Source organism: Oreochromis niloticus, linkage group LG3 (genome assembly GCF_001858045.2).
Source record: "Oreochromis niloticus isolate F11D_XX linkage group LG3, O_niloticus_UMD_NMBU, whole genome shotgun sequence".
In the NCBI taxonomy this organism is placed as follows: domain Eukaryota; kingdom Metazoa; phylum Chordata; class Actinopteri; order Cichliformes; family Cichlidae; genus Oreochromis; species Oreochromis niloticus.
In genome coordinates this window covers 8522896-8538637 of record NC_031967.2, presented here as the reverse complement: position 1 = coordinate 8538637, position 15742 = coordinate 8522896, and the positions used below count along the sequence as shown (strand labels likewise).

The 15742-nt window shown below is 44.2% G+C and overlaps 1 protein-coding gene across 1 annotated transcript in view; it reads right to left on the bottom strand.

Moving 5' to 3' along the window:
- Window positions 1-8614: 8614 nt before the first annotated feature.
- Window positions 8615-15742, bottom strand: part of efnb3b (ephrin-B3b) — an 89741-nt gene continuing 82613 nt past the window's right edge. The window contains exon 5 of the mRNA XM_003457641.5: window positions 8615-12074. Within this exon, the coding sequence (XP_003457689.2) occupies window positions 11647-12074 (428 nt within the window). The 3' untranslated portion in view covers window positions 8615-11646. The remainder of the gene's footprint in view (window positions 12075-15742) is intronic.

Below are 15742 nucleotides of genomic sequence, written 5' to 3'. Positions count from 1 at the left end.
GCCCCCTTCTTTGCAAAAACACAGCGAGTCTTTCATTGTTAATTAGTTTGGCTTTACAGTGCGTAAAGTCCCAGCACATTCCCAATAAATTCCAGAGATATTCAAGCTGAAATACAGTGACTACAGAGTCAGCTAATGATCCTAGTAGGGAAACTGTCTTTTCTTCCTCCTCTGTAGGAAGACGTCAGTTTGCGCTACAGAACGCTGAACCCAGCTGGTAAAGATTCACATCCAGAATCACCAAGAATGCTTTGTGAGGGCTATCTGCATATTTTCTCTGCTTCAGTTGGTTGAACTGTACTTGAAGGCCTTTTTTTTTCTCCATCTCAATCTTCAAAATTTATGCAAGTTGTAGCACAAACAAGCCCTAGATGATGAGCACAGCTCATCCAAAAAGCCCCCTTCATCACCAATCGCAAGAGCAAATTGCGTGCTTCAGCTGTTAAGACTAATCCAGCAAGTCTGGCACCCGTACACCCTAAAGCCTCGACATAACTGGAGCTTGCTCTGATCTGATTAAAGATTCTAAGATGGAAAACCTTTTTTCCATTGCTTCTCAGGCTGTCACTGATGTAGGTCTTACAGTGAAATGAACGATTAATTATGATTCTTGTTGCCATTTATTCTTTGGGTAGGTGGGTGCTGGGCATTTTGGTAACAAATACACAGAAATAGGGAAGTGCAACTTTTGTTCTAAATTTCCCTGTACCGAGTCCTATGATATTTACCACCAACATTTCCATTCAATTCAGCAGTGGGAAGGAAAAACTCCCTTTGACAGGAAGAAACCTCCAGTTGAACCAGGCTCGGCGAAAGGCGGCCATGTGGATGGGTTGTGGGTTACATAGCATGTCCATACTAAAGTGAAGTAGTATTTCTTTAGTTCTTTAGTTTACGTTAGTGCATTTTTCTGTAAGGCGACCCTGAGAGGTCAAGTTTACTGCAACTTAAAAAAACACCAGCACCGCACTATTGTTTGAGCTTCCATTGTTGTTTTATGTGCTTTTGCAGCACTTTTCTATTTGCTGGTGTTTTCTTCAGTTGCAATACATTTGAACTCTCAGGGCCACCGTATTATTAATCTGCCAGTAAAATAACTTATATGAAACATTATTGGTGTGGAGGAAGAACGACAGCAAGGCGATCAGTTGTGTTAGCTTTAAAGGACTTTTATTTTAATAAGATACTCTCCAGTTATAGTCATTGTTTTATGATAACGTGCCTCTAGCAATAGAAATGTTTATTTTTGTACATTAAATCTTAACTGTGCTCAACACACAGTGATTGTTTCATCACTACTTGACTGGCAGCACCTTGGGCGTTGTGTCCTTTCTTATAAATTTCCTCCTTTTAAAGAGTACAACAGCAGCAGTGTGTGAGGCTGTTAGACCAACTAACAGCTCATAGGATTGTGCAATAGTCATGTAACACTGTGAAAGAAACCAGCTGTCACAACTCATACAAATACCTATATACCTCCAGATTTGATCATTTTGTGTAGTTTCCTACATGCACACGCTCTAAGTCTCTCCAGGTTCCAGTGTCTTGCTTGAGGACACTTCACCAGGGTAGATGTTTGTGAACAAAGAGCTCTCAATCCTTCAGCTGTGGGGCTCTCTGACCACAAGACCACCCTGATGCCAGTAACACAGCTTCTTTGTCAGACAGCAAGGGCATTTCTTCAGTTTTGCCCTGAACTTCAAATGCCAGTAGTTTTATGTGAATTGAAATATATGAATAAGACTGCTGAAATACAGAAAGCAGGAGATGAAACAACGGAAAGGTGTTTAGGAAATAAACTTTGGCCGTGATTCACCAGTATGTAAGGGCTGTTTTTCGAGATCGGAATTTCTTTGAGAATGCGGTTTCTGTGGTGTTTGTCTGCTCTGAGTGTCTAGATGAAAGAGTGGAATGTATTTGCTTACAGTATGTTGCTTTGCTAGAATGGTGTACTGTTCTTGTGCGAGCGTATGTGCATAAAAGCCTCTAAGTCACATTTGTGAAGCACTTTTACAGTATCATTTGTTGAATTAAAACACAATCAGTAATATCTCCTTTTTAAAGACATGAAACTCATTTAAAGAGGGCGTTGTGAATTACTATCATTTGTTGCAATCAATTAAAAAAAACAGCAATTTAATGTTACTTTGGAGAGTTAAGAAGCTGATTAGGCTTTCAGTACAAATTACAGTTATAAAGAAGGATTTTAACAAAAACTTTAACACTTTTTATGAAGGTAGACAAAAGGAAGTGTTTAACAAAGCCACAATGGGGCTGAATCCAACCACTAGGGGTTCACAAGCCAGTGTACTCTTAGTGTCAGTCTCAAACCCAGATAAATGGGTTGCTTCAGGAAGGGCATTCAACGTAAAATCTATGCCAAATCAAGTTAACAATGATGCTGGTGCTGTTGACCAGCAAGGTGCCGGTGGAAACTGGTCTACTGTTAGGCCTCATCTAGACTTCTGCAGTGAACCTTTGTAGAGGCTATGAAAGAGACCAACATCGTTGCTGGCATTTATAGTTGTGTGTGATGCATTACGTATTAATTACCTTGTGGTTGTGTCCCTGTGTTTTATATGCAATGCCAGCCGGTAGAAACAGATAAAATGCTGGGATTTTTTTTTTTGTTGTCATGTTTTTTCAGGGGTAAACATTTTATAGTTTTTGTGGATTTCCTCAGGTCCATTCCAACAGCTTCAGCAATTTATTTCCAGCAATTTCCAGCTGGCATTCATGAGTCCTTATATTGATGTGCACCTCCCTAGTGAAGACAAAAGAAGAGGGGTGGATGTAGTGAGAGAGATGAAAAGGTTGGAGTGTGGATGAGAGGAGGGACTTGATGGATTGTCAGAGCATTGCGGCTGCCGTAGTCAGGAGCCTCGTGGAGTAATCCGGGTCCAAACTCTGCTTCAGGTTCCAAAGTCAAACGAACACTGCGGCATCACAGAGAGTTAAAAACTGTCTAAATTCTTTCATTTTTAATAAAATGATCAGCGTTGCTGCTTCACCAGATGTAACAATTAAGTTTAACCAGCTATTTAACAGAATTTATTCAATTTAACAGAGTTAGAAGTTAGCAGGAAGTTAGCTCGCTAGTTTCCTCCTAAACATGATATAGCATGTTCTGACTAAGACAGTTCTGAAAAAATGAAAACGTACAGCTCTGCTATCTCTTCCAACATAAATGAAGACAGAAAACTAAACAGCAGTGATGTTTGTAGGGTTACTGAAGTTTGGCTAGCTGGTATATAATGATGTGCTAGCGACACAGCTATGTTAGCATAACATAAACAGTGAAGCTGGAGGATGAATGCTAACTTTTTTCCACTCGATAAAAGTTAACCTGAGGTTTCCTGATGGTTAGAGACAAATGCAATCGCATGGCAGGATGCTGTAAATGGACCAAACTTCAGTCAGGAGAACAACTGAGATAATCCATCCACAATATGAGGTTAGTAATTAATATACTGCAACAACATGGGAATAGAGCAGCTGTGAGAGAATTCAACATTAATGAATCAATGGTACGGAAGTGGAGGAAGCAAAAAGAATTAGTGGAGTAAAGTTTGACTTATCTGACTGTTTTGTTTCGCTTATTACACCTTGTAATCCGGTGCGCTTTATGGTCCGAAAATACGGTAGGTAAATACGGTAAGATACCGGACAGGAGGAAAAGCTGAAGGCCACAGAGATTTGCAGTTTATGGATGTAGTTTGGATGCTTTTCAAATGTTGCCATTCTTATTTTTTTCACTCTTTCTAAGTAAAATTTGGAAGTAATCCAATCCTTTTTGAAACTCCGTAGCTTTCTTACTACAGCCTCGTGCACATCAAAGGAATACTAAGCTTGACAAGCATACCATGCTGAGTACCCGCAAATTATAACTGGACAATTGCTGCTCATGCGAGATGTTTACCAAACTGTCACTTTGATACCATTACTCTGCAGAACAGAAGATTACGCTTGTCTTAAAACAATTTGCACGGAGAGAGAAAAATAATAAGTATTCAGACATAATGATGGGATCCTTCTAAAGCAGCTGGGGATCAAATTTAGAGGCAAAGCTTTTTTAATTGAACACAACCTACTTTATTTCCTGCGGCCTTCGGTTGTGTGTATGCATAATGGTGTGTGTCTGTAGCGGAGGTGGTGGGGGACATCGGGGGAGCTGTTTGCGTGACAAGCGGAGGCATTACAAAACTTTAGCTCGTCTGCGACAACAAAGGCTGCAGTGGCTCTATCCACTCAGGAATATTAACAAGTTAATCATCTGAAATTAATGCTGTTATATCCTCCAGCCAAACACATAATGTGTACAACACGTCCCCCCACTGTGCAACCGAGCTATTTTCTAACCGTTTCCCTGCTTCCCTCTCTCATTCTTTCCATCAGCTCTGCATTTGCAGATTGCAGCTGCACTTGTCATCAGGCCTGTTATTAACTGTAACATTTTTCTCACTCTGAGACGCCAGGAATGTTATAGAAAGTGAAAGATAGGAGGAGGTAGGGGCAGACGGAGGGGGGGACACAAAAGATGAGTAGGATTCAGGTGGCAAAAGGGGAGCGAGACTGAGTCAGACAGAGAGCTGTGGAAGGAGGGAGAGGGGCACTGCGAGGAATCCCGAGGCACTGAGGAGAAACTGCCGGCATCAGTACTGTAAAATCATGGATTTTCTACTGATAATTCCTCTTCGGCTGAGGTTTAATTACTCTCCACTGGAGCTTTCTATCCGCCTCCAGATCAGGCCACACAGAGAAAAGCTTTTGCATCCAATCAAACAGCTTGACCTTTTAACCCTTCATCTCTTTTCTAATCATGACGTGACATTTCGGGTCTGTCAGGTGCAAACCATCCCTGCACTCTGTGCAGCTCTCCTCCTCCGGGTGCTAAGGTGCTACACTACATTAATCACAGTGACATTGTAATCACAGCACTTTTTTTTTTTACCCTGATTCGGTATGCAGATTCCTCGGTATATTTCTTTGATTTAAAGTATTCCTCTATCCCCACTTCTCTCAGACTCTACTCTTATCCTTGACCTTCACTCATTCCCATGGTAAATGCGTCTTACTCGAGGATTGTTTCGTTGGTAAGTCAAGTGGGCCAATCCTTGGGTTTTAAGTTGTGCATCAGCAGCGAAGCTTTTCAAAATCTAATTTAGGGGATTATCTCTCTATTGATTTCACTTAAAACTGATTCTTTTCTCTTTCCTTCCTTCTGCTGCTGTGATAAAGTGCCAGCCAAGGAGGCTTGTGTGTTTCTGTGTGTGCAACGCTTGCAGCTTTCTTCCCTGCACGGAGCCGAAGAGGAGGCTCAGCCGTCTCACTTGGCAACACACGGAGAGCACGCAAGACTGCGCGTGTTCGCCGTTTCTGTACGCGCGCCTGAGTCGTTCGAACTTTTGGTGCCTGTCTGCATCTGTCTGTGTGTGTTCATGCAGCACACACGCACACGGCTATCATCCTCCATGGCATTAATATTCATCTGTGTGTGCATTGAGCAGAACAGATTAGCAGGAGTAATGATGAGCATGTAATGATAAGGAGACCATAGCAGTCTCGATAGTCTAAACAGGCTTCCTTTAAACCAGACTGGAAAGAAGCGAGCAAACTCATTACAGCTTAACAGCCATTAGATTAGCATTAGTTCCTCTTTGAAGAGAATATTGCTGCTGGTTTCCCCTGCATTAGCAACAACAGTAAGCTATTCACGCAGCGCTATTACTACTGGTTTGGTATTAAAGTTAGCAATATGTTGGCAGCTGCTGTGTTCTTTAGTGTTAGCCATTTCCTGGCCGGTTCCTTCAGATGAGAAATACCTACTAACCATCCACGAAGGCTACATGTGGAACTAATCGACTAAACCAGCGGCATAATTTCTGATTTTAAGGCTATGGCAACATAACAGCACAGCTGTAATGGTGCTACATGTGGTATATATAAGTGGTCTAAGCTCTAAGTAACAGCCTTGCTATGAAGCTTCAAACACAGCAGCGTGTCCCTACAGTATACTCTAAATACATCTCTTTTTAATTTCTGTTTGTGTGAAGTCAAATTCATTTTTAACAAATAACTAGAGTAACATGAGTTTTATGCTATATTCTCATTTTGTGTCCCTACGGTGAACTAAACTTGCTTATGGTCACTTACAGTAGATAAAATAGCAAATGTGTCTCTCTTGTTAGGTTTTGTATGTTCCGTAATTGATTTCAAGTACAAATTGGTTCGATAAACCCTCACACTGGTGTATTCACTTACCGTGGCCTTTTAGACAGCATTGCTCTGAGTTGAGCTCAGGTGCTGGCTCTTCCTAACAAGTAGATCAAACCTGTTTTTAAGAATGTTGTCTGGTTCCTGAGCTGAGGTGAAATCAGGCAACATAGTCCAGTCAGCCACAACATTAAAACCCCTGGCAGGTGTATTGGATAATGATCATCGGGTCCTGGATGTTACTTTGACATGTATCTGAACATTGTTGTGGACACTGTGGCTATCACTGATGGCAGCAGCCTCCCTCAGCAGGTTAGCTAGACACTCCAGTAAGTGGTTCTGGTCTAAGAGGGACCATGACAATCTTAGAAAGGTGACTGTAATGTTTTGGTTTATCAGCATAAGTGAAATCCCCGTCATAGGTTATTTGTAAGAGCATCATTCCTCTGTCATAGTTTTCAGGTATTATGCAGTGTGGCCTACTAAAACACTGACTTATTGCTAAAATGTGCTACGACAGGAATTTTGGGGATTTAAAAAAAAGCAAAGAAAACAACCCCTGAAACTGCTGAACCAGGTCTCATTTGAAAACACTTCAAAATTTTGTTTATCAGTCCCAGTAAACACCATTTGTGTTTCCAAGCAGGTTATGCTCAAGGTTTATAAGATTACTACCTGCTGGACTGCATATGAACGGAGCGAAGTGAAAGTGACAAAATGCGGCGCCGACTGCTGCTGTGCCATCGATAAGAAGTCTTAGCAGATCGCCCCCGACTGAATGTTTACTTCTTGCCAAACCTTCTTTGTACTTGGCCTCAGGTTGTCATGGCAGAGGCAATGACAAGTGTCTTTCAGGATCAATGCCGGTGTGTGACAGTGAGGTTGTGTTTGTGTAGGTGGGCTCAGTGTGTGTGTGTGTGTTGCTTGTAATCTACTCACACACATCACAGATCAAAGGGCAAAGGCAGCTGCCTGGTCACCTAGACTTAGGCCACCCTGGTGGCACATCGAGCCCGGTAGGGGCTTTAAAAACGCACACACTGACACAAACCCACATCCGGATGAATTTTGTACAAGAGAGAAAGACGCTAACGGTTGCCATAGAAATGTTCCACGGGGCTAGAAGGAGCCAGGGGGAAATAGAGGAGGAGGAGGAGGAAGAGGGGTATAGAGAGGGGTGATGGAGAATGGAATCAGCTCTGTCAATACGTTGCCAAGCAACGCTCAACACTAACGAAGCTGGGTTTGATAACTTGTTGATAACACCGATGGGAGAACATGTGTGTGTGTGTGTGTGTTATTAGCAGAGGCAGTGAAAGAGCCCCTGCTGAGACGAGCCCAGAGCAGAGATAAGGGGAGAGACCTTCTATTACAGGCAGGGTTAGCAGGCCTCAGGAACTCTCTCTCTCTCTCACACACAGGCAGAACAAAAGCTCTCAGCCAGACCCTCACACAATAATGAATCACACAACGGGACAAAAAGAGTGGTGCTTAAACATTTTTGTTTGTTTTTTTGTTTTTTTATTCAACCTGTTTTTTTTTCCAAACCAGGAATGTACTAGTTTTTTCCTCTCTTTAGAGGTGTGTTGGAGGGGCAGGGGGGGGGGGGGGGGCGGGGCGAGGGGAATGTGGAAGGAAGGGGAGCAGGGCTCAGGGGTCGCCGTGATGAGTAAGACAAGGAGGGCAAAGGAGGAAAGAGGAAGAGGAGGAGGAGAGGACACGCACACACACACAAAAAAACCCTTCTCACATGGAGGTGTCCCAAATACAAAGTCTCAACACGTCACATATGAGAGCCACCTTTGCTCCGTGGCCTCCGCTCGCTGGCTATTGGCACAAAGAAACACACATACTCACACACATTTACACACACACACACACACACACACACACGTACACTTTCACCAGCGGAGAGGTGAGGGAGCTAGGCAGTGGCTGCTTATTTTTTTTTTTATTATTATTATTATTATTATTTTCCCCCCCTTCTCACCCCGGTTCCATAGAAACAGCGTTTTCTTCTTTCTCTTTTCAAAACAACCAATGGCGGCTGTGTCCGTGTTGTTTTTTTCTCCTCTTTTCTTTCGTTTTTTTTTTTTAGAAAAGCCAACACGTCGAGTCGACCAGTCAAACACAAACGGTGAAAGCCAGAGACACAACTTTGAAATAACATCGACATGAAAACCAAACAATAATAATAAAAAAAAAAGGAGAAGAAGGAAAAAGTCCAAGAGATACTTGACATTCTGCTGAGAGGGAGCGGGAGAGGGAGCGCAGCGGGCTGAAAACAGGCCAGCGGCTTCCTCGTCAGAGTCGACGGCGTGAAAGTCCGCAAAGTTTACTTCCCCCCCCACCCCGCCCCGCCCTCGTGGACACAAAAAATAAAACAATGAGTCGCAGAAGCTGCTGAAGGGAGAGTAACAGACACTTCATTTGGCTTGGAGGATACTTTTAGGTATTCTGAGCATGTTTCAACTTTAAACAGACATTGACTTAACAGCGTACATAAAGAAAAACACAACACATGTTGGCAGTTGTACAAAAAGAAGAACTTGAGTCATTTCATCTTTGTCATCAATTTTCATACAGTCAAATACAAACTCCTCCACTGGGTTAAAAAAAACAAAAACGAAAAAACAAAACATATCCGAATATCATCGTGTGCCCAACAAAGTCAGTTTAAGACGAGTGTGACACTTAAGCGTGAAACGTATCTCATTGTATGACGTCAGGTACAAAAACACGGCTGAGAAATGTCAGAAGGTCCAGATTAAACACTGGCTTCACACAGAAAAACATGGCTACAGCATTGGAGGCTTTGCGTGTATGTGTGTGTGTGTGTGTGTGTTTGGGAAAAGCTCTCCACTGCCATCCAGTTTACACATAAGCCATAAGCATGTTTGAGCAACACAAAATAGCTTTATTAGTATGCACATGTGAACACATTGCACCTCTGAACACAGCGATGTTATTGCCCTCTGAGGTCGAGGTGCTGGGCACTAGTGTGTTTGTGCGCGAGAGAGAGAGAGAGAGAGAGAGACAGTGTGAGTGTGTATGTGTGTATTTGTGAAAGCGTGGGAGCATCTAAAAGCAGAGGAGGAGAAAACACACACAGTCGCTCTGTTCATCCCTCCCGTGTCCGTTGGGTCAGTCTTAATCACAGAAACACAGAGTCATATGAAAGTAATCAGCATTTTTGTTGAGCGTGTGTGTGTGTGCAAGTGTGTGTGTTGGGAGTGCAAGCGGGTGTGAGAGACAATGTACGCCATTCAATGCAATCAAGAGGCATTTGTGACAGTCATTAAAAGGTGTGAAATTTGCGTTAGGTTGTGTTGGGAGGGCGTCAGAGTGTGTCAGAGAGAAACAAGGTGGGATTTTCTTTTGCGTGTGTGTGTGAGCGTGTGTGATACACAGAGATGCATTTCAACACAAATTTTGGCGGAAAAGAGGAACAAATCCAAAATGCGAGTCACAGTAGGTGTGTGTGTTTGTGTGTGTGGGGGTGTGTGTGTGATGAGATCTCTCTTTGTCGTGGTTAAGAGTTCAACTCCTCCAAAAAAATCCATTTTTGGCTGTAGGTCCGTCACCTCATACGGGAGACTCTCCATTTAAAGAAGAGGTTTCTCTGCTTCACCGGCCACTCTTCCATCCCTCCTTTCCTCGGGATCCTTCATCTCGCGCTCCTGCCTCTCCCGTCCTCTTCTTCCCTCAGCCTCTTTTTCTTAAGTGTGCAATTCCTTCAGTCTTTCCCTCCCTCCCTCCCCACTAGCTTTCTTTTTTTTTTTTAAATTCTGCATTCAGACGCCGCTTTTCTCCTCCACCCCAGACACCTCTCCTCTCTCTCTCTCACCCCTGTTCTTCCTTTATTCTTCATCCCCACCTCTACCCCGCCCCTAACTTCTTTTCACTTCCGAAAATAAAAAAACATTTGAAAGGAAAAGAAAAAACTTTCATAGATGGTTCTACCTCAACACTTCCACAAACGAGGTCTAAACTTCAAAACTACGGCATAGTACAAGGAGCTATAAAAATATACACAGAGTTCAGAGACCCTAGAGGGAAGGAGGGAAAGGAGGAGGAAGGAGGGAGGGAGTGAATGAGAGAGGGAAGAGAGGAAGAGAGAAACGACCTCTGTTCACCGGAAAAATTAAACAGAAAACAAAAAAGGGATTAAATTAATATACAAAGGGGAGGTGGGGGTGGGTGGGGGGTAAACAAGGTCATTCTAAGTTGTGAAAAAGAAAAATAGATAAAAACAAAAAAATGTCTAGCAACAGAAGTGTAGTTTAAACAGAGTGGGTAAAACAAAACAATAGAAAACGGAAAAAAAAACATCTAGAAATTATTTACTGGATATTCATATATATAATCTATAAGTGTCAATAGCGATAAAAAATCTCACTTTTTTTTGATATTCGCTCACTATTTTGTGTTTTGGTATTTAAGACAAGTCTAAAGAACGCACACATTCGCACAGTCACTCACGCACAAAGCGTGCGCACGCACACAGACTAAACCCCACGCGCGCATATGCAAACTTGCCGTACTTGAAGCACACTAACTGCACGCACACGTCTAATGTGGAGCAGCAGCACCGCCATGATTATTGACCGAGTTCGTAGCTCGCTCTCACAGTCACACGCATTATTAAAATATACAAGATTCTGAGAGTCACCGATTGGTCAGACCTTGCGTAGAGGCCCTGGCTCGGTCATGTGACCGCCGCTCGGACGGTGCTGATCGGGCGAGTCCGAGGCCCCCTCTTCCCCCGCGTTTTCTCAGGAGAAACAAACACATACAAACTAGCATCCTATTATTGAGTTAGTGGTAGGGGCCGGACTCTGATTGGCTGATGGAGTTCTGCGGTGCTAAGTGGGGGTCAGGGGACTAGTTTTTCTTGCTGTTCTTGTCCTTTGCTTTCTCCTTTTTCCTTTTTACTTCTTCAAAACATCACATTTCCCAGCGGCAGGTCCCTACCCCTTTAAAAAAAAAAACAGTGTGTGCTGCACATGCACACTGGCGTTTAGGGGAGGACTCTTCAATTCAACATGTGTGGGGGGGGGCTCATTTAGCTCTGAGTTAACAAGAAGGGGGGCACTCAGAGCCTCTTGCCTATTCGCGAGGGCCTTGTTAACAAAGGCTATGCACGGTTACGACATTGCCCTTTACACACACTTGGTTGTGTGAGAATGGGGTGGGGAGGCTTACTCGGCTAGAAACACAACTGTGGCCAGGGGTGCAGGCTCACAGGGTAGTGAGTTGGGGGTGTGAGGGGGTCGGAGGGGCAATACTGGCAGTATTGAGGGGATCAGGGTTGGAGCTGTGATGGAAAGCTTTGCTGTGGCTTCATTTGGAGCAGGGATGTGGGGAGGAGGGATTGGTCGGTAACGGGTGGAGGGAGGCGGGTGCGTCCAGTTGGCCGGAGCAAAGGCCACCTCATACTTTGTAGTAGATGTTGGCTGGGCTCTGAGGCGGCATCTCCTGGACAATGTAGACAGGGTGTCCGTAGTCCCCGCTCACCTTCTCGTAGTGCGGGCAGTAGGCCGAGTCTGACGTCCGCAGAGGGATGATGATGTCGCTGGGCTCGGAGCCGTTGTTGTTGGAGCTGGTGATGCCCCCGCCGCCTCCCCGTTTGGGGCTGGTGAGGGAGGACAGCGACAGCGGAGGGTGGTGGGTGTCCGAGTGCTTGGCGTGCCGCCTCCTGTAGCACACGACGCAGATCACGGCGGTGACCAGCAGGAGGAAGGCAGAGCCTCCCGCGGCGCCGGCGATGAGAGCGATGTTGGAGGGTTGGAGAGGCCCGTTCTCACCTCTGCCTTCTTCCCCGAAGGGTCCTCGAGGCTGGCTGGAGTTCCCCGTGCCGCCTGAAACGAATCACAGAACAATCTTTACTTCCGGTAGCACAAGCTGCTCCCGGCGCCGCACAATTCATCACGACCAATGCACCGGAGCAATAACACAGCTTGCTCTCACAACTTGCGTTTTCACGAGCTTTTAAATAAGCATACCATTCCTTATGGCTGCGAACCACAATAGCATGAGTAATGGCGATGGTTCAGCCCAAACTAGCAGGCATAAACCAGTGGAATGCAGCAGCTCTCACAGAAGCTTATATGTGGTCTCTTTATTGATGTGATGGAGTGGACAGCAGTCCCTATAAAGCAGCGAGGAATGTCCGCAGTGAGTGCGAGTGTACTGAGCAGTATATACTCCTGCGGACAGCCTGGCTGAGCCGCAGTGTGTATCAAGGTAATACACTCTATTTCCCTAACCTTAACAACTGTATTTACTTAGCATTACAGCCAGCCACATAAAGAGATCCTCCCCCCTCCGCCGCCACCACCAGACCACACACTCGGCCTGCCCGCTGGCCTCCCTGCCCGCCCGTCTGTCTTTTTTATCTGTCTGTCTGTTTATCAAACTGTCTGTCACACTCGGGTCCCGTTGCTCCCTCTGTCCGCCCCGCGTCTCGCCTGAAACCTAAGATCTTCACAGCCTCGGAGCTCGCTGTCTTGCCCGCGGGAGGTCGGGTCAGAACTCAGCAGGTGAATGATGGTGTGGAGGTGTGCGAGTGTGCGTGTGCATTTATAAAAACAGGGCTGATACGGACTGCTCTGGCACCGGGCATGTGTATGTGAGTTGCGAACTGGTTAAGGCAGGTAATGTGAGTCTCTGCTATATAGGGCCTCTGGATTGGTCTATCATTATTCTTGGCACACATCCCTCTCTGTTCTCCCCGTCTGTCTCTCTCCGGCGTCTCCTCCGTTTCCTCGCCCTCCCCTCGCTCCGTGGTTCTTTCTATCTTCGGGTTATTGTAGCTGTAATGACCCACCTTGCTCTGAGCTCAGCACCTTGCAGCACAAACACACACAAAGGCGCACACACAAGCGATACTGACGTACACATCCAAGCAAACACACCTCATCCCCTTTCCTCCCCCCTGCTGCGAGGCCCCCTGCCGCGCTGGACTGACTGGGAGCAGAGCACTAATGCCAGAAGTCGATTACACTCCCTGCTCCTCCTCCCTCTTTCTTCCTCCCACCATTAACCCAACATCCCTCATTCTCCGTCTCCATTATGACTGCCGCCTCTCACCTGCTCTCCTTATTATATCCTCTTCCTTCACCTCTCCTTCTCCGCCTCTCACTCCCCTTATTTTTGCACGTCTCCTTCCTTTCTTCTGTGTTAATTTTTTTTTTTCTAAATCACACAAGTTCAGACTCCGAGGCCTTATTTTCCTTTTTTGCTTCCATCTATTTCATATCATTAGCGGATTCCACCTCGGAGAGAAACACGCAACAGGTCAGAAATGAAAGAACGGGTCAAGGTGTCGTCTCATCCTTGCTTCTGAGCCAGCTGTCACATTTCAGAGAGGAGTAATTGGTCTTATATTCGGTTTTTTAACATATTTTTTGGAGCTGTTTTCGAACACTCGCCACATTAGTTATGTTTCCACCGGGCTGCCGCACAAATGCAAATTTCAGGCATTTTGTCAAAATAAAGTGTGAATGAGCGCGTGCTTCCATCAGAAACCTTTTATATGAATACATTCAAGAGGATGTGACAAAATTACATAATTCCTAGAGCAGCAGTAACTCATGCATTATGGCATCTCATTGCTGCTCCCCACATAAAATGCTCTTCTTTTTTTTTTTTAAACAGAATTAATTTGTCTCTTTCGATCCATTTGTACTTGGAGGATGTGCACCAGAGCCCTTCGTATAGAATCACATCAGGAACTTTGAGGTGTCACAAAACAAAGAGAAAAGCAGGTGAAAGGAAAAGCGAAAGCTTGCGGCTTGGCAACAGGAGCGGAAATTCAAATCATGTCCTTGTCATAATCAGTGGCTTAGATGGGTGCACATTAGGACTGTAATGCAAAGCTATAATCTGAATCTTTACTCGTATTTTGTTTATTTCGTGCAAATAACTGGAATGGGTGAGTCTTAGCTTCTCTCTGCTTTGCAAAACAAATTTGGTAAAAAAAAAAAAAAAATGTGTTAGCCCTGCAACAGACTGGCGACCTGTCCAGAGTGTACCCCGCCTCTCGCCCTATGACAGCTGGGATAGGCTCCAGTGCCCCCCGCGACCCTGAAAAGGATAAGCGGAAGCGAATGGATGGATGGAAAAAAAAAAATAGAAAAAGTTGGGTTGCTGTGTTAAATGTAAATAGAAACGGAATATATTGTTTTGCAAGTCAGTCAAACAATATAATATTATATAAATATATATTAATATAATTGACTGAAAATGATATCCATCCATCTATTATCTTCCACTCATGTAATTCAGGGTCGTGGGGGAGGAGCCTATCCGAGCTACTGGGGGTGAAATGCGAAACGTATCAAATACTGAAACTGATTAATCTCATTTAAAAAAATAAAAATTGCTCATAGTTAATTTGATGCCAGTAAAACATTTACAACAAGTCAAACAGGAGCACGTTCCCCACACTGTCCACATCTTCTCACAGTCTGGGAATCCTCTGGGCAACCGAAAGGTTTCCCATTCTCACACGACATTGAATTATTTGAGCCTCCTTTATATTTAATCAGTAAATTTAACTTTTTTCAATGCCATGTAATATGAGCAGAATGTGGGATGGCCTTGTCGTAAAAAAAACAAAATAAAAAAATGGTGATGTTGCTCAGCACTGACGGAGCCTACACAGATGTGCAAGTTACCCCGTCCATTTGCACTAATTCTCCTCACATCATCACGGATCTGATAACACGTGCTCCTCTTTAGCCTAAAGGCATCATCAACTTCAAAAACAATGGTCGCCCTTTGAGCCATCAGATCACGGGACAGTTTCTCAACACCTTAATCCACCTTAAGTGGGCTCAGGCTGAGAGAAGGTGTATTTTTTACCCCTCTTCTATCCTGTCTTCCTCACCCTCACCTCCAACCAGTGGTGGCAGATGGCTACCTCTCCTTGAATCTGGTTCTGCAGGTTTCTTCCTGTTAACAGGGAGTTTTTCCTCCCCACTGTCGCCAATTGCTTACACACAGGGGGTCGTCTGATTGTTGGGTTTTACTCTGCACTATTGTAGCGTCAGCGCTCAGTGGACTGCTGTTGTGATTTGATGCTATATAAATAAAACTGAACTAGATTGTTGTTTTCACACCAACCATGATACTGACCTTTTTTTTTCAAGGTAGCTGCTCCATGAGGTGTTTACTGTTACACAACTGTTCCTGTTTTTTATGCCTCAATTTTTTTCCAAACATGTTGCTGGTTTCAGTTTCTAAATGAGCATTTTTCTTTATATCTGTTGTCCTCGTACTATTTTCACATACAAAATATTATATATATTTTTTTCATTTTTGAACATTTCAGCACTTTGCATCAACAGGAATCATGATTCATTTGGTTCCTCTTCAAACTACCTAGAAAATAACGATTTTAAGTCTCCCGTTCTCTGACTTGGAATCCATTTATAGACGTTTATCCTCAGCGGACATCAGTAATGAGTGATGGTTTTGATTCGAGTGAGTTGAGTTTGTGGGTGACAGAAAAAAAACAACAATC